The sequence below is a fragment of the Hemiscyllium ocellatum genome, chromosome 6, assembly GCF_020745735.1.
Source record: "Hemiscyllium ocellatum isolate sHemOce1 chromosome 6, sHemOce1.pat.X.cur, whole genome shotgun sequence".
NCBI classification, from domain to species: Eukaryota; Metazoa; Chordata; class Chondrichthyes; order Orectolobiformes; family Hemiscylliidae; genus Hemiscyllium; species Hemiscyllium ocellatum.
This window is the reverse complement of record NC_083406.1, coordinates 14,181,979-14,209,839: the sequence shown is the minus strand read 5'-3', so window position 1 is coordinate 14,209,839 and position 27,861 is coordinate 14,181,979. Positions and strand designations below refer to the sequence as shown.

Below are 27,861 nucleotides of genomic sequence, written 5' to 3'. Positions count from 1 at the left end.
CAAGGTTATAATCCAACAGATTTAACTGGACAAATAATCCAGTTGGACTATAACCTGATATTGTGTGATTTCTACTTTCAGCTAAGTTGAAAGTTTATTCTGTGTCTGACAGTTTATATTGACAGAATAGATACTATGGTGCCAATAAAGAGCAAGAAGTTCTCCCTGTCCCTCAATGAGCATTTGTTCCTTAAGTAATTTCAACAGATTATCTGGGCAATTATTATGTCTTTGTGGAACTTGTAAGTTTGCAAAATGATAACTGAAAAGAAATTTCTGAACTTACTTTAGTTTATTGTTTAATTTAAATTTTATAATGTTACTGTTTTTACATAAAAGGGACTGTGGAGGCTTAGGCACTGAGTAGGTTTAAAGTAAAGATTGACAGATTTCCATTGATGTGAAGGGATATAGAGATGGTGTGGAACAATAGCATTAATGTGGATGAGTACCTGAGATCTTGTTCCGCAGAAATCACTGACTCTTATGGGCTGTGCTGGTTCTTGGCAGGCCGCTCTGATTAACAGTGACCCAGTCACTGAACCACAATGAGCTGACATTGCTGGAACCTTCTCAACTCTGCTAGTGCCTACTGGATCCTGATAAGATCTAATCACACCATGAGCTCATGCAACTCTCTTGTTTCCTGCCAACACTATGGGCCTGCTCACATACTGTGATGAGGCACAATCGAACATGGTGGGGCCTGCGTGACTTAGGTGTGGCCCCATATTACGCTGCACTCACCTTCTGGAGTCTGCGTGACTCCAGCAAGATCAGCAGGACCCTGTGCTGCAGAAAGCTGTTAAGGAAAGCCAGGGAATTATTAGCTGATGAGCCTGACATCAGTAGTAAGAAAGTTGTTGGAGGAGATTCTGAGGGACAGGATTTACATGCATTTGGAAAGGCAAAGACTGATTAGGGATATTCAGTGTAGGTTTGTGCATGCGAAATCGTGTCTCACTAACTTGAGGTGACAAAGAAGATTGATTACGGTGGAGCAGTAGACGTTGTCTATATAGATTTCAGCAAGGTGCTTGACAAGTTTCCGTGTTGCTGGCTGGTTAGTATGGTTAGATCACATTGAATCCAGGGGAGCTGGTCAATTAGATACAAAATTGGCTTTAAGGTAGGAGAATAAACTGTGGTGGTAGAGGTTGTTTTTGGAGTGGAGGTCTGTGACCAGTGATATGCTGCAAAGGTCAGTGCTGGTGCACTGCTTGACATCACTTATGTAAATGATTTGGATGAGAGTATAGGGTGTTGAGACGGAAACCGAATGGTCTCGTCTCCACGTGTTCGTTGGAAGGAGAGATCAAACCGGCTAGAGTTTGGAGCAAAAACACCGTTTATTACAGAATCAAGACTGGCAAACTATACAACGAATTCAAAAGCATGCAAATTCGTTGGAGAAGGCGTTCTGTCTTTCCCTTCGGATCTGGTGCAGTTATACTTCGCGCTTCCTCAAGTTCCCGGTCAGTTTTCCCTCGTTCGGTTCTCTCATTGGTTGGTTCACCTGTCTGTGAAGGGATTAGTGTCTCTATTGGCTGCCCCGAGATACCTGTCCAGCTCCTGCTGTGCTGAACAATGGGCAGACATCCTGGGTTCAGCAGTTTCCGATCTTGTAAATTAAAAGTTTATTGTTTGGAAGGGTTTCCTCATTGCCATGCGTCTGGCTGTCTGGGCGCTCACAATAGTTCTCCATAGTCGAATATACAGGTATTATCATTTAACACAGGACCCGAATGAGTTTGACGCCAGCGGAGGCATTAGCAAGTACTTTATCAATCAAGTGTAGTATCGGTGTGATTTACACTATCCGATAGTTACCGGTTTCCTTTATTAACAATGAGATTGTAACAGGATGATCTGAAACTGACGGACATGTTCTAATCCCCCAGGAATGTGGCCTCAGGCAGTCAGTCCTGCAGTGGCTGGGTTTACTTTACATGGCTGTGTTTTAGCTGGTACCTGACAGTGTCTGCTTTAATAATGGTGCTCCCCTCCCTAGCCCCAATGTAGGTACCCCGATAGCAGATTCTCCCCAACAAGGGGTATGGTTAGCAAGTTTGCAGATGACAGCAAAATGGATGGTGTAGTGCGCAGTGAAAAAGATTATCTCAGAGTACAATGGGACCTTTATCAGATTGGCCAATGGGCTGAGAATGGTAAATTAAGTTTAATTTTGATAGATGTGAAGTGTTGCATTTTGGGAAGGCAAATCAGGCCAGGATTTACACAATTAATGTTAGGGCCCTGGGGAGACAGCTCAATCACATGCCCTGCTTTATTTTCCAAGAGTACGTCAATTTTTGTACCTTCTCTCGTCACCTACCTCATTCTCTCCAATAACTAACCCTTCTGGCCCGCTGACTAAAATGGCCATGCAATCTACAGATGCAAGCAGTCTCCAAGTAAGTACAATGTCAGTGAGTGTGAAGAAATGAGTGAAGAGATATAAGATGCAACTTGTGTTGTGTCACCATAGTCTTACCAGATCATAGGAACTCCTCTGTTATTAGAGAGAAGCAACTGATGGTGATTTAACCTGAGGACCACCAGACCTCAGGTGAGGGAAGAGGTTGAAAAGGACAGTCCTTCATGATAACCTCAAATCAGTGATGGGAATTGAAACTAGGCTGTTGGCATCACACTGCTTTGTAAACCAACTGTCCAGCCATCTGAACTAAACCAATCCCCAATTGACAGAGGAAATGGCTGTTTGTCCCCATGTCAAAAGTGACCTGGCAGGAGCATGCAAAGCAAAGGTCTCCCTATCTCACAATGACAGGGGGATTTTCAGGCAATAAAATTAGTATTGGAACAGGAAGGTTCTGTACTGTTGGGATGGTGTTCACCTGAACTGAGTTGGGTCCGATGTTCTAATGGAAAGAGTAAATAGGGTAGTCAACAGGATGCTAAACTAGAAAGTTAAGGGGGTGGGGGGGTGGGAGAGGAGAAGAGAAGGAATTTGGTATGCTTTCCTTTATTGGTCAGAGTATTGATTTAGGGTGAGAGGGGAAAGATACAAAACGGACTTAAGGGGCAATTTTTTCATGCAGAGGGTGTTGCATGTATGGAATGAGCTGCTAGAGGAAGTGGAGACTGGTACAATTGCAACATTTAAAAGGCATCTGCATGGGTAAATGAATAGGAAGGGTTTGGAAGGATATAGGCTGGGTGCTGGGAATGGAACCAAATAAGTTTGGGATATGTGGTCAGCATGGACAAGTTGGACTGAAGGGACTGTTTCCATGTGAAACATGTCTATGACTCTATGAGTCTATGTACTGTGCAACTCTATATCTCTATGAAAGTGTCCGGGAGTTGGAAACTAATTGTACCTTATTTTAAACATTTGCTGACATCAGTTCAACTCATGATATACTGGGAATTGCAATATTTATCATGTGATGAATTATAAAAGTGACTTTCAGTCCAAATTGATGTTCAAAAGAAGAACAACTGCATTATTCAAGCATTCTATTAGTTGTGAAAAACTTTGAGTGTCTCAAGACACTATAAATTCAAATTGTTCACTTTAATCATCGATTAGGCCTGATAAATGGAAAAAAAAAGCTTTAGTCTGAATATTTACAACAGAATCTGTAAGTAAACATCATAGTGGAGGAAACTATCATGTGATAAATGTGTGGTTTTGTTCGGTCTGACAGCTATATTTCTACACAGTTTCTAAGTTTCTTGTAATTTTGAACATACATGGTAATGTTTCATTTTCTGTTCCTTCGCCTTGTCACACAGAATGCAGCTAATTATTTTGGTGCTGCTGTAACAATGAGGTGTGTGGACAATGCAGAGATGCTTCAGCGTGATTTGGACAAGTGGAGTGAGTGGCAGATGGAAAATGTAGACAAACGTAACATCTACTTTGGAAACAAAAACAGGAAGGCAGATTACGATCTGAATGGCTATATATTGAGAGAAGGGAATGTACAATGATATCTGAGTATCATTTTGAACTAGTCACTGAAGGAAACTGATGAAGGGATTTTGCCCAAAATGTCAACTCTCGGAGCACAGTAGCTCAATGGTTAGCACTGTTGCCTCACAGCACCAGGGTCCCAGGTTTGATTCTAGCCTCGGGTGACTGTGTGGAGTTTGCACATTCTCCCCGAGTTTGCGGGTTTCCTCCTGATGCTCTGGTTTCCTCCCACAGTCCAAAGATGTGCAGGCTAGGTGAATTGGCCATGCTAAATTCCCATAGTGCTAGATGCACTTATCAGAGGGAAATGGGTCTGGGTAGGTTACTCTTCGAGGGTCGATGTGGACTGGTTAGGTCGAAGGGCCTGTTTCCACACTGTAGGGAATCTAATCTAATCCTGCTCCTCGAATGCTGTCTGACCTGCTGTGTTTTTCCAGCACCACACTCTCGACTGAAGGAAAACATGCAGGTGGGGCAGGCAGTAAAGAAAGCAAATGTTGGACTACTTAGGAATCAAATACAGGAACAATGATGTCTTGTTGCAATTCTCACTGCCTGAGACCATACTGGCATGGTTTTGATCTTTTGATCTCCTTATCTGAGGTAGATGTTTTTGGTATGGTGGAAGTTCAGCAGAAGGTTTACCACCTGATTCCTGGGATGGTGGGACTCAGTTAGGATAATTTTTGGTGGCGTTCAGTCGAATGAGGGGGTAATCTTGAAGAAACCTATAAAGTTTTAGCAGGTCTAGACAGGGTAGATGCAGGAAGGATGTTCATAATGACAGGAAGGTCCAGAACCAGAGGTCACAGTCTTATGATGCACGGTAAATCATTTAGGATTGACATAAACAGAAATTTCTTAACCCAGAGAATGATGAGCCTTTGTAATTTTCTGACACAGAGCGCAGTCAAGGCCAAACCTCTGGATGATCTCAAGGAGTTGGATAAAGAATTTGGGCATAAAGGGATCAAAGGGTATAGGAGAAAAGCAGGAACAGGCTGTTGAGTTGGAGAATCAGCTATGATGATAATGAATAGTGAAGAAGACTCGAAGGATCAAATGGGCTACTCTTGCTCCTATTTTCTATATTACTATGATCAAGGAAACTGAATCATGTGTGTAAATGATGTTACCACAACCATAACAAAAGCAAACTGAGAGAGGGGCTCTGAGAAAATCTACCTGTATTCTTGGTTTTCACACATTTCTGTTATTTGATTCTGGATGGCCTGTAGGTCCTGAGCTGATGCAGGTACAATACCAGGCAGGTACCTAACAATGACATGGGAAGATGGCTCCACCTCATTCAGAAAATTGAGGTTGATTGATGTATCAATTTGGGTGCCAACCATTTGGTCACAATTTCAGGTACCTGGGGGTTAAAAGAACCAATTACACTACTAAAGCCTTGGGGTCCATTTACTCTAACATAACTTTAGCAAGCACTAGGATCAGAAGAGACACTGCAACCAGAGAGGTTGTGTGAAGGACCTCTGGAGTTCTTCCCAACACTTATGCAGTGGGCCCTGTTATTTTAGTTCCAACCTTATAAAGGATGTTGGAAGGAATCTAGTTACGTTCGGTTGTGGCCTATTACTTAAACTGGTAATCTATTACTGTCATTGTTTCTGAGGGCACAGCATTGGCTGAACAAAACTTTGCATGCAGGATGAGCATACTCCATTATAGATTAGTGCTTGCAGAGGATCACTGTGCCATCAAACTTAACATGAAAAGACAAGTTTTGATGTGGACAGCCAGAAAGTTACATAAATGAAAAGGAACAATTTCCATGCATAGGAGAGGTCCATCTTTATATTCATCATAGCATTCAAAGCCAAATTGTGGAACGCTGAGATCAATGTCGCTTAGCCTGGAATTTGGTGACATTAAGATGTTCATTGGTGGATTTGCCTTTTTATACCAGCCCTCTTTTGCAACATCATGCCTATATCATCAGTATGATCATCATCTTCCTACCTTTCATCTAAGGAGACAATTGGTTCCTCCATTCTCATCTCTGCAAATACATCCTCCCTTTAGAAGGTGACATTTTGTAGGGTGCCCCAGAGCACAATGATCCTGGAGAGTCTCTGTTGTGAATATTGAAGTGCCTCACCTGGGTGGTAAAATTGCAGAAGCTCATCTTTAGTAGACTCTTCATCTGCTGTACTATGAGCCTTCCTGAGCTTGGGGTGGAACTGTACCTCTCTTCAGTGGCATTTTGCAGGTTCCAAATGAGTGTCTTCAGCTAGATCTTCTGCCGCACCCCCTGTCTCCATTAAACTAGGACTGTATTCATCGAAGTGGCTAAAACACTGGTAGCACTTCTGAGTAGGTCAGGATGCAGGTATTATGGCAGCACCCTGAGTAGTAGGAACAAATCTGAATGACCTTTCTTTTGTGATTGCAGGCCAACTCCACATTCATAGAGTGAATACGTTCCCTATTAATGAGTGTAGCTGGCTCCTGCTAGAGAGAGCTATCAGGGTCACACATGTGCAGCCAATAGTTCTTGTGCCTGTGGGAATCCTGGGATTGCAGCATAATCAATGCTCTGGCCAGCTGACTCTTGAGATGCATCTGCAATTACACAAAATCATGGGACTTTCTGGTGAAGTGATCTGTCAATTTCTGAATGTACTTTGAACGTGGCTGCCTGGAAAATCCCACACAGGGTCCATACAAGAGCTCTGGAAGGGGTAAGATGTTTAGGACTATTGTCACCTTTGATGCCATTGGGTATCCAAAAAGGCATTGGGATAGGAATTGGCTCATAGACCTTGTAGTTGCCGGCCTTCATTCAGCAGCCGACAGATGTGAGTAAACAATTTCCAGGACATTTGAATGCCCCTTGTGCATTACCTCTAATTCATCTGCAAGGAGCTGCAGATCCTGCAGCTTATCTGGTTTCATACTAATGTGTGGTGCCACCGAGGATCCTAGATACCAGCACCAGAAGGCTGTCCTTCCACTGCCTCTGCTGTCTCAGGCTGTTGCTGCTTCTGTCTTGGGAATCTGCTGCATCAATTCCAATAGCAGGGCATTATCATTTTCTACCACCACCACAGATATATTTTATCATCAATGTCTTCAGAAATGTTATTTTTCACTGCTGGAGCACTTGGGATTTGAACTGGAGTCACCTGGTCTAGATGGAGGGAGATTACCATTGTGGTTCAAGAGTTCTCACCATCACCATATACAGGCCTGGACTGAATTGTGAACACACTGCAGTGATCCTTCTGGTTAGCATTTATTTTCAGCTTCCCTACAAACCTGAATCTTTAAGCTCTTGTTAAGCTTTGTACCAAGTAGCTGTCGCCCCGGCCTTCTGCTCCTGCACAATGTATTGAAGAATATTCTGGAGGGTCACAAATGAGTAGAATTCTCAATCATAGCTCAATGTTTATGAAGACACTGCATATGTATAAAAGTAATAAAAGTTATGTCTGTGCATCCTCCTTCAGACTCTACTGAGCCCTTCCTCACATTTAAAGAGCTATGAAAGATTTTGTCATTGGCATCATGCATGTGCCTCTTTACCCCTTGTCAGCCCTCAGCATTGACCCGGGAAATAGGTATATCTACAGGACTTTGTTGCTAGCCTTTATCAGTGCCCTTCTCCCTCTGTTGGTGTCTCAGACAACATAAGATACCAAGCAGCATCCAATATATTACAGTTGCAAGCCTGAATTGGATCCTGCTCGTGGTGGGTCCCGGTCTGGTCTTTCGGTGGTGTTGTGGCTCTCAGTCTGGTCTCTTGTTCACTCCTGGTGGGTCCCGGCCTGCTCTCTTGGTGGTGTGGTGGCTCTTAGCCTCTTGTCAACTCCTGGTGGTTCCAGGCCTGGTCTCTCGACAGCATTGCTGCTCTCAGCCTGGTCTCCAGTAGCTTGAAATCGTTCCCAGAACTGGTCTCTCAATGGCATGGTGGCTCTCAGTCTGGTCTCTCGGCAGCTCCTATGACTCTCAACCTGGTCTCTCAGCATCTCTCAGAGGCTTGAGAGGGGCTGAAATACTTGAACAATTCCTTGTTTTGTAAACAGTACTTTCCCCAATTGTCTACAATCAAAAATATATTTTAAAAAAATACACCGTTGACACAGTTGTTAGGATAAGCTATCCTTTTATTTAGCCCAAAACAAAATCAGTAAATCCACTCAGACACTTTGACTGCTGGTTAGTTTTTACAAATGTCATAACCAGCTTGCAAGTTGAACATTGTTACATATGATTTTTGTATGTGGTTCCAACATCTTCCAATCCCTCCCTGTCACCCGACAATTTTCCTCATCATCGTTCACCACCTTGGTTCAGACATGGACAAAAGTGTTGAATTCCAGTGTTGAGATGAGAGTGACTTCAAGGCTGCATCCGACCAAGTGTGGCATCAAGTAGCTCTAGCAAAACTGAAATCAATTCATATCAGGGGCAAACTCTCTGCTGATTGGAGTCATACATGGAAACAAGCATGTGGTTGTTGGAGGTCAGTCATTTCAGCTCCAGGATACCTCTGCAGCAATCCCTCAGGGTAAGGTGCTAAGCTGCTGAACAAATCTTCAGCTGCTTCATCAATGACCTGCCCTCCAATATAAAGTCAGAAGTGGGGATGTTCATCAATGATTGCATAACCTTCAGCACCTTTACAACACTTTAGATACTGAAGCAGTCCATGTTCTAACGCAACTAGATCTGGGTAAAGAACAAAGATAATTTACAGCCCAGGAACAGGTCCTTCGGCCCTCCAAGCCTGAGCCAATCCAAATGTACTGTCTAAACCTGTCGGTCAATTCTTAAGCATTTGTATCCCTCTGCTCCCCACCTACTCATGCATCTGTCCAGACACATCTTAAATGAATCTACCGTGCCTGCCTCACCACCTCTGCTGGCAATGCGTTCCAGACACCCCCCACCATCTGTGTGAAGTTCTTGCCACGTGTATGCCCTTTAAACTTTCCACCTCTCACCTTGAAAGCATGACCTCTTGTTATTGAATTCTTCACTGTGGGAAAAAGCTTGGCTCTATCCACCCTGTCTATACCCTTTATGATTTTGTAAACTTCAATCAGGTTCCCCCTCAATCTCCTTTTTTCAAGTGAAAATAAACCTAACCTACTCAACCTCTCTTCATAGCTAGCACCTTCCATACCAGGCAACATCCTCGTAAACCTTCTCTGCACCCTCTCCAAAGCATCCACACCTTTTGGTAATGCGGCAACCAGAACTGTACACAGTATTCTAAATGCAGCCGAACCAATGTCTTGGACATTTTTAACATGACTTGCCCGCTCTTATACTCAAGAGCTGACAAGTGACAAGTAACATTTATGCTATATAAATGCCAAGCAAAAATCATCTCCAATAAGAGACAATCTAATCTCTATCCCTTGACATTCATTGACACCCATTACCATTGACCAAAATCTCAACTGGATTCGCCACATAAATATAGTGGCTACAAGAGCAAGTCAGAGGGTAGGAATGCTGTGGCGAGTAACTCCCTCCTGAGTCACCAAAGCTGTCACCATTTACAAGGCACAAGCCTGGAGTGTGATGGAATACCACCCTCTTGCCTGGATGGGTGCAACTCCAACATTACTTAAGAAGCTTGACACCATCCAGGACAAAGCAGCCCAATTAGGTGGCCCCAGCCACATCCACAAGCATCACCTCTCTCCACACTGACACTCAATAGCAGTAGTGCATACAGTCTACAAGAAATTCCCCAAAGATTCTTAGACAGCACTTTGGAAAACCATAATCATTGCCATCTAAAAGGACATGGGACATGTGAGAACACTAGCACCTGCAGATTCCTCTCCAAGGCACTCACCATCCTGACTTGGAAATATATCACCATTCCTTTACTGCTGTTGGATCAGAATCCTGGAATTCCATCCATTGTGGGTCAATCTACATCACATGAACTGCAGCAACTCAAGAAAGCAGCTCACCACAAACTTCTCAATGGCATCTAGCGATGCTCAATAAATGCTGGCCAGCCAATGATGCCCACATCCCATGAATGAATAAAAAGCAAAGATTCTCTTCATAAGCCCCTCTCCACTCTTGACCATGGACCCTATGTAGTTATTCTTGCTGTCCTTCCCTAGGCCGTACCCACTGACATGCCCATGTTCCCCTTGACTCATCCCCTTTGCAATTCCATTTGTGCCCCGATTTTCCGCAACCCACATCCTTGAGACCATTGCCTACCCCCCCATAAACCTAGACCTACCACCCTACCGGATCCAGCTGTCCACTCTGATAGGTACTGCACCCTCTGCTCCCAGTCCTCGAATCGAACCTTCAGGGCTCACTGTCAGGATTTGAGGAAAGATATTTAGAATCTTTCTTACTCAGAACAATTCTGACAAGCAGTCACCTTTATGAATGATTAACGAGCATTTATGCCAGGCAAGTATATGCAAAAAACATGACCGACACTTGCTATCAGATTGCTTCGCATCTTTTTAAATTTCCGAGAACTGAACATTGGCTTGCCCATTTCCTTTCCAGTTACGGAAACCATGAAGGACTCCACCCTTACATATAATTTTGTGCAAATAAAACAGCACCCTCCTTGCAAAGTGAAAGAAACAGATGATACATTTTACACAGAGTTTGAATGCTACTCAGTGATATATGTTGCTTCAAAGGAAGTAACAATATAAACAATCTAAGAGTGTGATTGATAACTGTTTTCTTGTGGACACGTGGGTAGGTCATTTAATTCAAATTTATCCAATCCAGGCAGCAACACATTAGTCAGTTGGTTTAAGATTAGATTACTTACAGTGTGGCCCAACAAGTCCACACCGACCCGCCGAAGTGCAACCCACCCATACTCCTACACATACCCCTGACCGAACACTACGGGCAATTTAGCATAGCCAATTCACCTGAACTGCACATCTTTGGACTGTGGGAGGAAACCCACGCAGACATGGGGAGAACGTGCAAACTCCACACAGTCAGTCGCCTGAGCCGGGAATTGAACCCAGGTCCCTGGCGCTGTGAGGCAGCAGTGCTAACCACTGTGCCACCGTGCCGCCCTATATCAGATCATTTTAATATTGCTCAGAATATCTTTAGTTCTAATGGTCGTATGTGTTGGTTTGTTCAAAGTTTAGATACGCAGGAGATTTCCGTTGTGTTTTTTTGCTGTACTGTGATTTGCTTCACTGCTACACATTTCAGACTCAGAGCTGAACTTTAGCAAATGCAGGTAAGCTTAAATCTTGAATCATCTTGTATATTATCAGCCACTTTGAATTCACAGCATCTTCACACCTTGTGAAATTTCTTCAAGTAAATACAACTGTGAAATTAAATTTCACCTCTCAACTATGGGCTGTTAATCTGGTCCAATCAGGGAGCCTTGGCTGATGGATATAAACAGGAGTATGACCGAGAACTGGAAGGGGCACGGGGTGGACCGAGAACTGGAAGGTGGGTAGGGGCGGGCTGCCTTAGAGTGGTCGAAAGGTGGGAGGGGTGGGGGCTTGCTGGGTCTGTATTGTCTGCACTTCTGTATGTAACCGTATTGTTTAATGTACAAATGTCATTGTCACTGTCTTGTTAAATGTGGAACTGGGATTTGAGGGTTGTCCTCATCTCCCTGTAAAATGGTCAAACGATAGGGTTTGGGGCCTAGCTTTGCTGCTCCTCTCCCTTGTAAAATTGCTGTCTCTTGTACAGCTGTAAATGTTTATTGTAAACTGTTTTGTAATTTGTTTAATAAAATAATATAAACAGGGAGTATCAGATATCCTGTTCACTTGAAGAGCAGGCTCTGAGCAAGCTGGATATTAAGGTCTCTCCACGTATAAAGGGAAAGTGAGGACTGCAGATGATCAGAGCTTAAAAATGTGTTGCTGGAAAAGCGCAGCAGGTCAGGCATCATCAAAGGAGAATCAACGTTTCAGGCATAAGCCTGAAGAAGGGCATATGCCCGACACGTCGATTCTCCTTCTCCTTTGATGCTGCCTGACCTGCTGCGCTTTTCCAGCAACACATTTTTAAGCTCTCCACCTAAAATAAAGGGTTTACTTGGTGACCGAATACCAACCTCTGTGGAGTTATTTTGATAAGACCATAAGACATAGGAGTGAAATTAAGGCCATTTGGCCCATCGAGTCCACTCCGCCATTCAATCACGGCTGATGGGCATTTCAACTCCACTTACCAGCGTTCTCCCTGTAGCCCTTAATTCCTCGAGACAACAAGAATCTGTCAATCTTCGATCTTCATGATTACAGGGCACAAAACTTTGGCAAACTATATCAATTGGGAAAGTTACTGGATTCAAAACATTCATCTCTGTTTTTCTCTCGGTCAGAGTATTGAGTACAGGAGTTGGGAGGTCATGTTGCAGCTGTACAGGACATTGGTTAGGCCACTGTTGGAATATTGCATGAAATTCTGGTCTCCTTCCTATCGGAAAAATGTTGTGAAACTTGAGAGGGTTCAGAAAATATTTACAAGGATTTTGCCAGGGTTGGAGGATTTGAGCTACAGGTAGAGGCTGAACAGGCTGGGGCTGTTTTCCCTGGAGTGTCAGAGGCTGAGGGGAGACCTTATAGAGGTTTACAAAATTATGAGGGGCATAGATAGGATAAATACACAAAGTCTTTTCCCTGGGGTCGGGGAGTCCAGAACTACAGGGTATGGGTTAAGGGTGAGAGGGGAAAGATATAGAAGAGGCCTCAGGCGCAACTTTTTCACACAGAGGGTGGTACGTGTATGGAATGAGCTGCCAGAGGATGTGGTGGAGGCTGGTACAAATGCAATATTTAAAAGGCATTTGGATGGGTATATGAATAGGAAGGGTTTGGAGGGATATGGGCCGGGTGCTGGCAGGTGGGACTAGATTGGATTGGGATATCTGGTTGGTATAGACGGGTTGGACCAAAGGGCCTGTTTCCATGCTGTACATCTCTATGACTCTATGACTAGGTGCTGCCAGACCTGTTGAATCTCTCCAGCATTTTCTGTTTTTGTATCGTGAGAGCTTGTCCTGTTCTGAAATTTTTAAATTATTTAAATACTGCAGACTGCTTCAACTTGGCAGATTCTCTCTGCAGACAGAATTACACCATGATGTATCAGACAGTTAGTATCTGAAATGCTTAGCTGATATCATGAGATAAGCTGCACCAATCCGGATATAAAGGATTGTTCCTGAGAGTAGATAACTAGCCCTCCAGTTGTGATTTGTGTGTTCCAGATGTTCAGTAGCAGTAATGTCTCCTCACTGTTTGTGAATCATGAGGATGTACCAGAAACTGTAATGTACCCCAGATACAATGTAAATGGCCATTAAGTGCAATTTAATAAACCTGTTGAATGGTTTATAAAGATTGAGCTAATCTTCCATAGATGTTATGTGCTCATTCTTTCCCATATTGTATCAGCCACTTATCAGTAGTCTTGCAACAGTAAGAAGGACTAGTGGCATTTAATCTACTCAAGGCTGTCAGATCATTCAAGTGGACACGATAACAGTCTGGTTGTACTTGGATTCAAATTTATTAGATATTTCAGGGACAGAAAAAACTAGATCTGCCAGACACATGCCAGTCTTGAATGGGCTGCATTCAGGGGAGAAAGTGAGTGCTGCAGATGCTGGCGATCAGAGTAGAGAGTGTCGTGCTGGAAAAGCACAGCAGGTCAGGCTACATCCGAGGAGCAGGAGAATTGACATTTCAGGTATAAACCCTTCATCAGGAAGGGAGCTGCATTCAGCACAGCCAATCCACTTTCACCTACTTATGGTCCTCATTATCAGCTACTCTTCCTCCCTGACAGACTGCCATCTCTCAAACTGACGTAATTAACCAGGCTTTAAAGGGGCCACACCTGCAGTTTCTCTGAAAACCTCATTCCATCTTGCAGTTACATTTGAAAGCAACCTCTGGGAGATAAACTTTGGAGACCATCCCATCTGCTGAGGTATTTTTGCAATTCTGAAATCATATCCAACAATTTGCATTTTGACCCAGAAAACTGGGTCTATGTGAAAAGTACAGACTGAAATCTGTTCAATATTTCTAAATCTGTTGTGTGGTATCTTAAAAGATGTTTAGAAGGTGCACTATTCAAATGAGTTTTGAGTCCAGTGATCTTTCTTCAGAACTGATAGCATCCAAGCAAATGTGTTCAATGTTGAAGCCAGGGGTTTGGACAAGGATGGGGTGAGTGGAAAGGTAGTGATGGAACTCAGAGAGAAAGGGAAAGATAGTAAGGGAGACAAAGAAATGAATGATAGCCTGCTGGGGAGAAGGAAAAGCTGATAATGGGAGCCATGGGTAGGTGAAAATAGTTTGGCTGTGCTGAAAATAGCCCATGTCTTGACTGGGTAAAAAGTGAGGTCTGCAGATGCTGGAGATCAGAGCTGAAAAAAGCTGGTTAAAGCGCAGCAGGTCAGGCAGCATCCAAGGAACAGGAAATTCGACGTTTCGGGCAAAAGCCCTTCATGACTGGTATGTGTATCATTGTGGCAACCAGCTGGAGGTGGTGGAAATATACAGATATTCCCATCTTCCCACATGGACCATTCCCTATGGACAGCCTGGTTCACTTCTCTTTCACTGTCAACATCTATCCACATTCCCACAGCGCCTTCCCATGAAATTGCAGAAGGTGTAGTATGTACCAGTTACTTCCTCCCTCCTCGCTATTCAAAGCCCCAGATGCATTTTCCAAGTAAAGCAGCAATTTACCTGCATTTCATTTAATCTAGTCTACTGTATTTGCTGCTCACAGTGTAGTTCCTGAAGAAGGGCTTATGCCCGAAACGTTGATTCTCTTGCTCCTTGGATGCTGCCTGTCCTACTGCGCTTTTCTAGCAACATATTTTTCAGCTCTGATCTCCAGCATCTGCAGTCCTCATGGTCTCCTGTACACCACTTAGACAGAATGTAGAGTGAGTGACCACTTTATGGAACATCCATCTTCTCTCTGCAAAAATGACCCTGAGCTTCCTGTTGCCTGCCACTTCAACACATCCTGTTAGAGGGAAAATAAACTGCAGATGCTGGAATCCAAGGTAGACCAGCAGGAAGCTGGAAGAACACAGCAAGCCAGGCAGCATCAGGAGGTGGGGAAGTTGACGTTTTGGGTGTAACCCTTCTTCAGGATTACCATGTTCTCTGTCTTGGGCCTGCTGCAGTGCTCCAGCAAGGTTCAGTAAAGCTGAAAGAACAGCATCTCATTGTGCACTTGGGAACTCTACAGCCTTCGGATCAATATCAAGGTTAGTGATTTGAGGTCCTGAATACCTTCTTCCATGTCCTTTACCCACCCCAACATGCCAGACCTGTCATGACATGCTGCTTTCAGCACAGTCAATCCATTGTCACTAAAAACAGAAATTGCTATCTTGTCCCACCTGCCAGCACCCAGCCCATATCCCTCTAAACCCTTCCTATTCATATACACATCCAGAAGCCTTTTAAATGTTGTAATCATACTAGCCTCCACCACTTCCACTGGCAGCTCATTCCATACACGTACCACCCTCTGTGTGAAAAAGTTGCTCCTTAGGTCTCTTTTATATCCTTTCCCTCTCATCCTAAGCCTATGCCCTCTAGTTCTGGACTCCCTTACCCCAGGGAAGAGACTTTGTCTATTTACCCTATCCATGCCCCTCATGATTCTATAAGGTCACCCCATAGCCTCTGATGCTCCAGAGAAAACAGCCCCAGCCTATTCAAACTCTCCCTACAGCTTAAATCCTCCAACCCTGGTAGCATTCTTGTAAAGTTTTTCTGAACTCTTTCAGGTTTCACAATATCCTTGCAATAGGAAGGAGACCAGATTTGCACACGATATTCCAACAGTGACCTAATCAATGTCTTGTACAGCCACAACATGACCTCCGAACTCCTGTACTCAGTGCTCTGACCAATAAAGGGAAGCGTACAAAACGTTTTCTTCACTATCCTATCTACCTGTGACTCCACTTTCAAGGAGCTATGAACCTGCACTCCAAGGTATCTTTGTTCAGCAATACTCCCCAGGACCTTATCATTAAGTGTATAAATCCTGTCAAGATTTGCTTTTCCAAAATGCAGCACTTCACATTTATCTAAATTAAACTCCATCAGCCACTTCTCAGCCCATTGGCCCATCTAATCAAAATCCCGTTGTAACCTGAGGTAACCTTCTTTGCTGTCCACTACACCTCCAATTTTGGTGTCATCTGCAAACTTACTAACTATACCTCCTATGTTCACATCCAAATCATTTATACAAATGATGAAAACTGGTGGTCCCTGCACTGATCCTTGTGGCAATCCACTAGTCACAGGCCTCCAGTCTGAAAAACTACCCCCCGCCACCATCCTCTGTCTTCTACCTTTGAGCCAGTTCTGTATCCAAATAGCTAATTCTCCCTGTATTCTGTGACATCTAACTTTGCTAACCAGTCTCCAATGGGGAACCTTGCCGAACGGCTTACTGAAGTCTATATAGATCACCATCTATCACTCTGTCCTCATCAATCCTCTGTTACTTCTTCAAAAAACTCAATCAAGTTTGTGAGACATGATTTCCCATGTACAAAGCCATGTTGACTATCCCTAATCAGTCTTTGCCTTTCCAAATACATGAACATCCTGTCCCTCAGGATTCCCTCCAACAACTTGCCCACCACCGACATCAGGCTCACTGGTCTATAGTTCCCTAGCTTGACCTTACCACCCCCTTCTTAAACAGTGGCACCACGTTAGCAAACCTCCAGTCTTCCGGCACCTCACCTGTGACCATCGATGATACAAATATCTCAGCAAGGGGCCAACAATCACTTCCCTAGCTTCCCACAGAGTTCTAGGATTTATCCACTTTTATGCGTTTCAAGACATCCAGCACTTCCTTCTCTGTAATATGGACATTCTTCAAGATATCACTATCTATTTCCCTACAGTCTATACAGTCCATGTCTTTTTCCACAGCAAACATTGATGCAAAATACTCGTTTAGTATCTCCCCTATCTCCTGCGGCTCCACACAAAGGCCACACTGCTGATCTTTGAGGTGCACTATTCTCTCCCTTTTGTCCTTAGTGTATTTGTAAAACCCTTTTGGATTCACTATAACTTTATTTGCCAAAGCTATCCCATGCCCCCTCTTTGCCCTTCTGATTTTTCTCTTAAGTATACTCCTATTGTCTTTATACTCTTCTAAGGACTCGCTTGATCTATCCTGTTTATACCTGACATATGCTTCCTTCTTTTTCTTAATCAACCCCTCTATTTCTTTGGTCACCTAGCATTCCCTACACTTATCAGCCTTCCCTTTCACCCTGACAGGAATATACTGTCTCTGGACTCTCGTTATCTCATTTTTGAAGGCTGCCCATTTTCCAGCCATACCTTTACCTGCAAACATCTGCCCCCAATCAGCTTTTGAAAGTTCTTGCCTAAAACCATCAAAATTAGCCAAATTCAATTTAGAACTCTTACATCTGGTCTATCCTTTTCCCTATTTTAAAACTAATAGAATTATGGTTGCTGGCCCCAAATTGCTCCCCCACTGACAGCTCAGTGACTTGCCTTATTTCCCAAGAGTAAGTCAAGTTTTGCACCTTCTCTAGTAGGTACATCCACATATTGAATCAGAAAATTTTCTTATACAGTACCAAAAGTCTACAATGTTTTATCAATCTAAAGAGGGAGCATATCAAATGTGCATTGAGTTTGAAAGGATCAAACTGTGAGGCAGCAGCGCTAAACATCAGTATGCCTACTAGATTTACAGAGACCATTCCAATACACAGCATCATGATTAAAGGATAGAACAGTTCCTAAAATGTTTTACGAAATGCAGACTACCCACAGAGAAACAATCAGATCAAGGGTCAAATTTTAAATTCAAGGAAGCTTAGAAATAAAACAATCCAAATACACTGCAGACTATCCAGAATCCGAGTGAGAATTGGAACTTTGGCATCAAACTTGAAAGACCATGTTCTGGGCTTATAGTCAAGGCTGTCCAGAGGATTGGGATGAAGAAATTCCATTTGTATTTTTTGCAATTGGAGATGCACTTAATGAATCTACCAAATTAAGTTCATTTGCATTAGTGTTTTGGCATGAGGTGAGAGGACTACTGAAATTAATTGAGAAATTGTTTTGCCCAAAGTTAAACTCCACATATCTAGACATATCAAATTTTAGGGAAAGATTAACTCGAGCAAGCAAGTCGACTAGACAGCATTTGAAAGGTGTACAGTACGTGGTGAAACAGGAAGCAGACAAATCAAAGCATTGTAACTTTGCTATGGAGATAAAGAATTAGACTTACTTCCAGTGGTAGGTGAACTGTTAAAGGCAAGGTTTAATAGGCCTTATTAAATCAAAGGAAATTGGATGAGAAGAACGATTTGATAAGAATGCCAGATTCGCAGGATTCTCAGAGTGTGTCATTTGACTATTCTCAAAAATTATTTTGATAGGGAAGCAAAGCAAAAGGCGAATGTGGTACTGGTTAGAACATGAGGAAATAACCAAATTCAAATGATTCTGAATTGGACATCCCTCAAATTAAATTGGATAATGAGGAGGTTCTCAACAGTTGGGATAAATTAATGAGATGCCTTCCAGAGAAAAACTGACATGACCTAGAAGAGTTATTGCAATCATATGAGGAGGTATGGGAATTAGCTAGGAAGGATTATTCTAATTAGGCATGATGTAAACATAAGAAATATTCCAATTAACCAACATCCTTATAGACTTAACCCTCTGAAGTTGGCAAAGGTTCAAGAAGAGATTGAATGTATACTCAGAGACATGGTAATCAAAGTGAGTAATGGTGCCAAAGTCAGATGGTACTCACTGACTATGTTTGGACTATCACAAAATCAATGCAGCTACAAAATCTGATTCATATCCTATTCCACATTTGGAAAACTGTGTTGAGGTGGGGCAAGCAACTTCTATTTCAAAGTTGAACTTATTCAGAGGATGCTGGCAGGCATCTTTATACAAAGAGCTTTTGTGACATAAAGTTATGCAATTTGGAATGAAGAACGTGTCAGGCATATTTCAAAGATCAACCAATAATGCCATTTCAGAATTATCACATTGTTTGGCAATCGGGTGATTTTTAGTCATGCACAGATGCTTCAAATGTTTCTTCCATTGGAACTGTTTGACTTTGAGAGGACGGCTTGATAATAAACCTGGTGAAGAGTCGGTTTGCATAAATCCAAATCATGTTCCTGGACCATATCATTGGACATGGAACGATGGCACCATGGTATGTTATAACAAAGGTTATTGCAGAGTTTCCCATACCATCGAAGAAGAGGGACGTACTATAATTCCTGGTACTATGTGATTTGTATTGGAAGCTTGTCCCAAATTTTATGTGTGTGATTGTTCCACTGACTGACTTGTTGAAGAAGTACAGAAAATTTCAGTCAACAGAGAAATGTCAGTTGGCATCTGACAATCTGAAAGCTGTGTTAACCACTGCCCCAGTATTAGCCACATGTTATTAGCCATTCAAGGTAGCTATTGATTGAAGTGATGTGGGTGTTGGTGCTGTATTTTGGAAGACGACGACAAGAAGACAGTAAAACCTACTGAGTATTTTTCCAGAAAATGGAATCAATATCAACATAGAAATATTTGAGGATTGAGATGGAGATCTTGACCTTGGTGGTGGCATTGCAATATTTCAACATTTATCTTGCCAGTAATGTGTCCAAGAGAAAGTGAGGACAGCAGATGCTGGAGATCAGAGCTGAAAATGTGTTGCTGGAAAAGCGCAGCAGGTCAGGCAGCATCCAGGGAGCAGGAGAATCGACGTTTTGGGCATAAGCCCTTCTTCAGGAATGTGTCTGAGTCAATTGTATGTACTGATCATAACAGCTTAAGGTCTTTGAAAGAAATAAGGATAAAACTTCCAAACTGTTTAAATGGAGCTTATTATTGCAGCCATTCAACTTGAAAGTGACACACGTGGTAGGATGAGGGTTATCCAACACATTATCGTAAATGATGAAGGAACACAGAGGCGTTCAGTGATGGGAAAAAAATGGACTGAAATGTTTGCATACTTGGAATCAATCTAATGTATACAAACATTTCAGTCCATTTTTTCCATAAGATTTTGCATAGGATTAAAGGTTTATAAAAATGAAGCCATCATTGTATATTGATGGTTTGTTTTTAATGGAGTGAGGTGTGACAATACTAGGGCTTTAAGAGGTAGAGTCTGTCCTGTTTATTTTAAGAAGAAAGGTTGCAGCAGAGGCGCTAATCAGACTACTCAGAGCCATTAAAGAGTTTGTGGGGCCTTTTTAAAAGTTGGAACAGTATAAGCAGTATTTGAGTGGGTGGAGTCAGGCTCCCACAGAACCAGGCTTTTTAATTTTAGTTTTTCAGTAGCAGAGGCTGGAGTCTTGAGGCTGGGTGGAAGCCGCAGTACATCTATTCCTATTACTCTCTTGCCCAGAGTTTTGTCTTTGTGATTTTCCTCATGAACTGGAGAATTTCACGTGAGACAATCAATTTACTGAAGTTACTTTTGCCAAGGATGGAAGAGTGTGGCGCTGGAAAAGCACAGCTGGTCAGGCAGCATCCAAGGAGCAGGAGAGTTGATGTTTCGGGCATAAACCCTTCATCAGGAATGAGGCCTGTGGCCAAGGGAGCTAAGAGATAAATGAGAGAGGAGTAGGGCTGGGGAAAGATAGCTGAGAATGCAATAGGTAGATGAAGGTGGGGGTGAAAGTGATAGGTGGGAGAGGAGTGTGGAGCAGATAGGTGGGAAGGAGGATGGACAGGTAGGACTGTTCAAGTGGGGGTGCTAAGTTGGGAGGTTAGACTGGGATAAGAGGAAGGGGAAATGAGGAAACTGGTGAATCTACGTTGATTCTATGTGGTTGAAGGTTCCCAAGACGGAAGATGAGGCATTATTTCTCCAGGTGTCAGGTGGTTAGGGAGTGGCGATGGAGGAGGCCCAGGACCTACATGTCCTTGGCAAAATGGGTTGGGAGTTAAAGTGTTCAGCTACAGGGCGGTGGGGTTGGTTGGTGAGGGTGTCCCAGAGATGTTCTCTGAAACGATCTATAAGTTGGCGTCCTGTCTCCGCAATGTAGATATGACCCCATCGGCTGCAATGGATCCTATAGATGGTGCGTGGGAGTACAGGCAAATATCTGTTGGATGTGGAAGGATTCTTTGGGGCCTTGGTTGGAGGTAAGGGGGGGGGGAGGTGTGAGCACAGGTTTTGCACTTCTTGCAATGGCAGAGAAGGTGCCAGGAAGGGATGGTGGGTTGGTGGGGGGCATCGACCTGACAAGAGAGGACTCAGATAGGGATGGAGAGGGAAATATATCTCTGGTGATGGGCTCTGTTTGGAGGTGACAGAAATGGTGGAGGTAGTGTATCTGGAGATTGGCGCGGTGGATGGTGAGGACTAGGAAGTTTTGTCCTTGTTGTGGTTGGAGGGGTGGAGTTCAAGGGAGGAGGTATGGGAAATAGCACTGGAGGGCATTGTGGATCTTGTGTGAGGGGAAATTATAGTCTCTGGAGAAGGAGACCTTGTTCTCTGGTGGAATTGGTCCTCCTGGGAGCAGATGTGGTGGAGGTGGAGGAATTGGGCATACGGGATAGCATTTTTACAGGAGGCAGGGTGGGAGAAGGTGTAGTCCAGATAGCTGTGAGAGTCAATGGGTTTGTAGTAGATATCTGTGTTGAGTTGGTCGCCGGAAATGGAGATGGAGAGGTTCAGGAAGGGGAGGGTTGTGTCTGATGAACTTGAGGTCAGAGTGGAAGGTGTTAGGGAAGTTGATGAATTGTTCAGCCCCCACATGGGAGCATGATGTGGCGCTGATACAGTCATCAATGTAGTGGAGGAAAAGGTGGGGAATGATGCAGGTGTAGCTGTGGAAGATGCACTGTTCCACGTAAATGACGTAGGGGCAGGCATAGCTGGGCCTATGCCCATGGCCACCCCTTTGGTCTGCAAGAAGTGGGAAGATTGGAAGGAAAAGTTGTTGAGCGTAAGGACCAGTTCAGCCAGTCGAATGAGAGTATCAGTGGACGAGTACAGGTTGGGTAGGCGTGAGAAGAAGAAACGGAAGGCTTGGAGGCCTTCGTCATGGCGGATATTTGTGTACATGGGCTGGATGTCCATGGTGAAGATAAGGTATTAGGGGCTGGGGAAATGAAAGTCATGGAGGAGGTGGAGGATGTAGGTGGTGTCCTGAACATAGGTGGGGAGTTCCTGGACTAAGGGGAACAGGACGATGTCAAAGTACATGGAGATAAGTTCGGTAAATTTGCTAAGGGTGTGTTTATGTGATGTTACTGCATTGGAATAGTTACTATCCAGTACAGGTAGTTCTCCTGTAACTCCATAATTGCATTCCAGGGAAACATCACTTAATAGAAATAATGGGGGCTATGAGAAAAGTGGGGTTTGGGGCTGACCAATAAAAAATATCACTCATGTTCACTTAAAAATTACCCAAAAGTCTAAAACAAAGTACAACACAGCTTGAACGTAGAGAAAAAATACTTTATTTACAGAAGTAAATCTAAATTGGGAGGAAGAACTTCTCATCTTCCGCCTCAGCAACTTAGAATTACATGACATTAACTTCACACGTTTCCAAATCTCTCCTCCCCTTACCCTCAACTCGACACTTCCCTCTTGACCTGTACTACCTGTCCGTCTTCCTTCCAACCTATCCACTCCACCCTCCCAATTGACCTTCCACAATTACTCCACCTGCCTTCCCACCTACAGCTATCTATATGCCAACTCAAGTGTTAGCTTGCTGTCCATCTCAATCTTAGAACAAGCAGGGCCTGTCATCAATTTTATTAAAGAGACAGTTCACCTTCCTCCATGTCTTCTGATGCCTGTAAGTAAACAGAAATACAGATCACACAGAATGTAGTGGAGTACAGTAAAGGCTTAAGGAGCTGAACAGCCTATTAACAGTGATATATATTTACCAAGATTTCAGTGAAGAGCCAGCAACTGGTATAAAGGGCCTTGAGCACAGTCAGGAGCCAGTACAGAGGACCCGAAGCACAGTCAGAAACTGGTACGGAGGGCCCTGAGGTCAGTCAGGAGCCAGTAGGGAGGACCCTGAGGACAATCAGGAACTGGTACAGAGGACTCTAAGCATGCTCAGGAGCCGGTACAGAGCACCCTGAGCACAGACAGGAGCCGGTATTGAGGGCCTTGAGCTCAGTCAGGAACTGGTACAGTGGGCCCTGAGCACAGTCAGAGGCCTGTACAAAGAGCACTAAGCACAGTGAGGAGCCTGTACAGAGGGCCCTGAGGACAGTGAGGAGCCTGTACAGAGGGCCCTGAGGACAGTCAGGAACTGGTATAGAGGGCCCTGAGCAGGGTCAGGAACTGGTACAGAGGGCCCTGTGGACAGTTAGGAATCAGTACACAGGGCCCTGTTGATAGTTAGGAGTCTGTACAGAGGACCCTGAGGAAAGCCAGGAAACGGTACACAGGGCCCTGAGCACAGTCCGGAGCAGTACAGAGGGCACTGAAAAATCCGTTCACACAGAGATTCCTGATCATGAAGCAACCATGTTTTCTCAACAACAATATTTTGGCAACTAACAAATTAACAGCACAGTTTTATTTAAGGCTGTCTAGATTTCATTTCTTGTTTGCGTTTAGCAGCTTAATGAAATTATTCTTCAATCTGTGAAGACTATGTTTTGAATCAAGTCACATACTTGAAGGTGACGTTGTGCTGCCTGCCCTGGACTGTCATAGATGGCAACAATCTGTCCTGACTTGCCACAGGAGTTGGCACACCACCTTAGGCTGTCACATGGAGTGCAATAGCTTCCTGGGTGTTATTCCGCTGCCCAATACTTTCCATGCTGACACTCTCCACGCTTGCCTGCATGGATTGCTGCATTGAGCAATTAGGGATGAAGGATTGGAGTGCTAGGCCGGTGAGGGGTTGGAACACCAAGTGGATGGGGATTGGGGTGACTGGCAGATGAAGGAAGTAGGATGGCACCTAGGTAAGGTGTTGGGGTGTCAAGCCAATGAGGAAGTAGTATAACAGCTGATTCAGAGAATAATAGAAGCAGGTGAGTAGGTAGACGCTTAGTATAGGTCGGAGTTGGGGAGGGATATCAGGAGATAACAGTTTTGTACTGTGGGCCTGGTCTGGGTAGTGGACCTCAGGAATTATGAGGATCGAGTCTGAGTCAGGTTGGGTGATGGGAATTGGGTCTATGGATAGTCAGAAGGGATCAGGTGGAGTTGCAAGGGGACAGACAGGTTGGTTGAGGGTCCAAGGGTCCTTGAAAATTGGTGATGGGTCAGGACCAGCAGTGGACTACGTTGTTCTACGTGCATAACTGTGGGCAGTTAGGTGAAGTCAAGGATTGGGTTGTTACAGGAAAGTGGTCAAAGAAGGTGTAAGAAGTGAGTTGAGTGGAGGTGAAGTTGGTCAGTTTAATAGTTCACCAGGAGTTAGAGCAGGTTTCTCTTTATTTATTTGCTGGATGCAGCATTGCCAGTTGGACCAGTGATAAAAGCTATCCCAAGGTAGAATCATAGAATCCCTATATTGTGGAAACAGGCCATTTGGCCCAACAGGTCCACACCAACCCTCTGAAGAGTATCCTACCCAAACACAGTCCCCTACCCTATCACTCAACATTTACCTCTAATGCACCTAACCTACACATTCCTGAACACTATGGGCAATTCAGCAAGGCTAATTCACCTAGCTTGCACATCTTTGGACTCTGAGAGGAAACCCACACAGACACAGAGTGAATGTGCAAACTCCAACCCGAGGCTGAAATCAAACCTGGGTCCGCGAGGCAGCAGTGCTAATCACTGAGCCACCGTGCTGCCCTCAATTTCACCATCTTCCTTGATCAGATTTGAACCTGCAACACCAGATGATGAGCCTGGTATCTGATTTACAATCCCAGTGACATTACCACTGCACCATTGCCTCCTTTGAGAAGTTTGATGGGTTCCTTTAACTTGTCTCGAGTGACTTTAAGCTAAGTCATTCGGAACCCTCAGCAGCTTCTGACTCTACCTCCAAAGCTAGGGGCTTATTTGAAGGTATCTGGATACTGGCTAACTGTTAAAAATTTCAACCTCCTGGACAATACCCAAGAAGTAGGCTTAAGGACGTCTACATGATCCCAGTTTGGAACTCCTGTCTGAATGGCTGCAATTTCGAGCTTATCTTCAGATGATCTAAGCCATCTATTTGCAGTGTCAGAGGTTTAACACTAATTTGTAAAAGGCAGAACATGCTTGAAAAATCTAATTGAATTTTTGAGTAACTAATTGGGAAGGCTAATGAGGAGAATGCAGTGGGTATTATGCATGTCAATTTTAAGCAAGTATTTGGCAAAGTAGCACACAAAAGACAGGTCAATAGAACTGAATGTCTTGGGGAAAAAAAAGTGTCACCGACTGTTTGAATTAAGATATGACTAAGACCAGAATGTCATGGAAAATGATGGTTTTTCAGACTGGATGAAGATTGATAGCACTGTTTTCCAAGGTTCAGTGCCACATTCACTGCTGTTTTGAAGACCTATAAATGAATTGTCGAGGGTCTGATAAAGAGATAATAATACCAATTGACTGCAGCAGGACATATTTCAGGCGAGTAAAATGGACAGAGAAGTTGCTGCTTGAATTCAGTGCGGAGAAATGTGAGGCAATGCATTTGGCAGAGGGGATGTGGAGAATTAAAGAAGACATAGTGGAATAGTTAGGACAGAATGACCTGAGGGTTTATTTGCTAAGATACCTGGGCGTGGCAAAATGGATTAATACCTTAATTAGCAAAATGTATGGTACCTTGGGCTTTATAAACAAAGGTACTGGTTATGAAAAAATGAAGGTCCCACTGAACCTTTAATAAACTGGGCAACAACTAGAATATTGTGTTGAGTTTAGGGAGAATTTGAATGTCCTCAGGGTTACAACAGTTAGTGAGTGGGCATTTGGAGAGAATTGAAGACTGGAGATTGAGGAGCTGAGAAGGGGATTCTGAGGAATGAAGACTGAGGAGACTGAAGAATAGGAAGGGTATCAGGAAGAGGAGATTGTACAATAGGTGCAGAAAGAAAATTGGGGATTGAGGAATCATGACTCAGATGGACACATAGAGGTTATGGAAGAGGAATGGAATGCTTGAAAAAAAGAGGTGAAGATTAGGGAATGGAGGTTTGAGGATGAATGTATACCTCAAAGCAAATCAGAGCAGGATTTATACACTAAATGGTAAGATCCAAGGGAATGTTGCTGAACAAAGAGACCTCGGAGTGCAGGTTCATGGCTCCTTGAAAGTAGAGTTGCAGGTAGATAGGAGAGTGAAGAATGTGTTTAGTATGCTTTCATTTCTAGGTCAGATCATTGAGTATAGGAATTGGGAGGTCATGTTGCAGCTGTACAGGACATTGGTTGAGCAAGTTTTGGAATATTATTAGCATGCAAAACTGGCCTCCTTCCGATTGTGAAACTTGGAAGGGTTCAGAAAAGATTGACAAGGATGTGCCAGGATTGGAGGATTTGAACTGTAGAGGGAGGCTGAATAGGCTGGGGCTGTTTCCCCTGGAGCTGACGGGTGACCTTATCATAGGATAAACAGACAAGGTCTTTTCCGTGGGGTGGGGGAGTCCAGAACCAGTGGGCATAGGTTTAGGGTAAGAGGGGAAAGATATAAAAGGGACATAAGGAAGAACTTTTTCACCCAGAGGGTGGTGCGTGTATGGAATGAGCTGTTAGAAATTTTATTTCCTAACTTCCTGCCTTTTGAAAATCCAAATACACTACATCCACGAGTTTTCCCTCATCTATGTTACAAGTAACTTTCTCAAAAAGCTTGAACACAATGGTGAACATGATTTCCCTTTCATAAATGATGCAAAGAGTAGTGATAAACGGGTCCCATTCAGAATGGTAGGCGGAGACCAGTGGGGTACCACAATGTTCAGTGCTGGGACTGCAGGTGTTTACAATATACATCAATGATATAGATGAAGCCGTTAAAAGTAATGTTAGCAAATTTGCTGATGACACAAAGCTGGGTGGGAGGATGAAACGTGAGGAGGATGTTATGAGAATACAGCGTGACTTGGACAGGCTAGGTGCGTGAACAGATGTATGGCAGATGCAGTTTAATGTGGATAAATGTGTGGTTATCCACTTTGGTGGCAAGAACAGGAAGACAGATTACTCTCTAAAGGAGTTATATTACAGGGGAAGTACAATGAGATCGAGGTATTCTTGTACATCAGTCAATGAAAGCAAGCATGCAGGTACAGCAGGCAGTGAAGAAAGCTAATGGCATGCTGCCCTTCACAACAACAGGAATTGAGCAGAGGAGCAAAGAGGTTCTTCTGCAGCTGTACAGGGCCCTGGATAGACCACACCTGGAGTATTGTGTGCAATTTTGGTCTCCACATTTGAGGAAGGACATTCTGGCCATTGAGGGAGTGTAGCATAAGTTCACAAGGTCAGTTCCTGGAATGGTGGGAATATCATATTTTGAATGATTGGAGTGACTGGGCTTGCATACACTTGAGTTTAGAAGGAGGAGAGGAGATCTCATTGAGACGTATAAAATTATTAAAGGATTGGACACTCTGGAGTCAGGAAGCATGTTTCTGTTGAGGGGCGAATCCAGAACCAGAGGACACAGCTTAAAAATAAGGGGTAGGCAATTTAGAATAGTGTTGAGGAGAAACTTCTTCACCCAGAGAGTGGTGGATACATGGAATGCTTTGCCCTAGAAGGTAGTGGAGGCCAAGTCTCTGGATACTTTCAAGAAAGAGATGGCTAGAGCTCTGAAAGATTGTGGAATCAAGATTTATGGGGATAAGGCAGGAACAGGATACTGATTGTGGATGATCAGCCATGATCATAATGAA

At 43.7% G+C, this 27,861-nt stretch overlaps 1 protein-coding gene across 3 annotated transcripts in view; it reads right to left on the bottom strand.

The window, feature by feature from the left end:
- Positions 1–22,466: 22,466 nt before the first annotated feature.
- The window catches only part of LOC132816360 (nectin-1-like), a 114,341-nt gene continuing 108,946 nt past the window's right edge, over positions 22,467–27,861 (bottom strand). For all 3 annotated transcript variants that reach the window (XM_060825819.1, XM_060825821.1, XM_060825822.1), the window contains exon 8: positions 22,467–22,827. In XM_060825819.1, the coding sequence (XP_060681802.1) occupies positions 22,789–22,827 (39 nt within the window). In that variant the 3' untranslated portion in view covers positions 22,467–22,788. The remainder of the gene's footprint in view (positions 22,828–27,861) is intronic.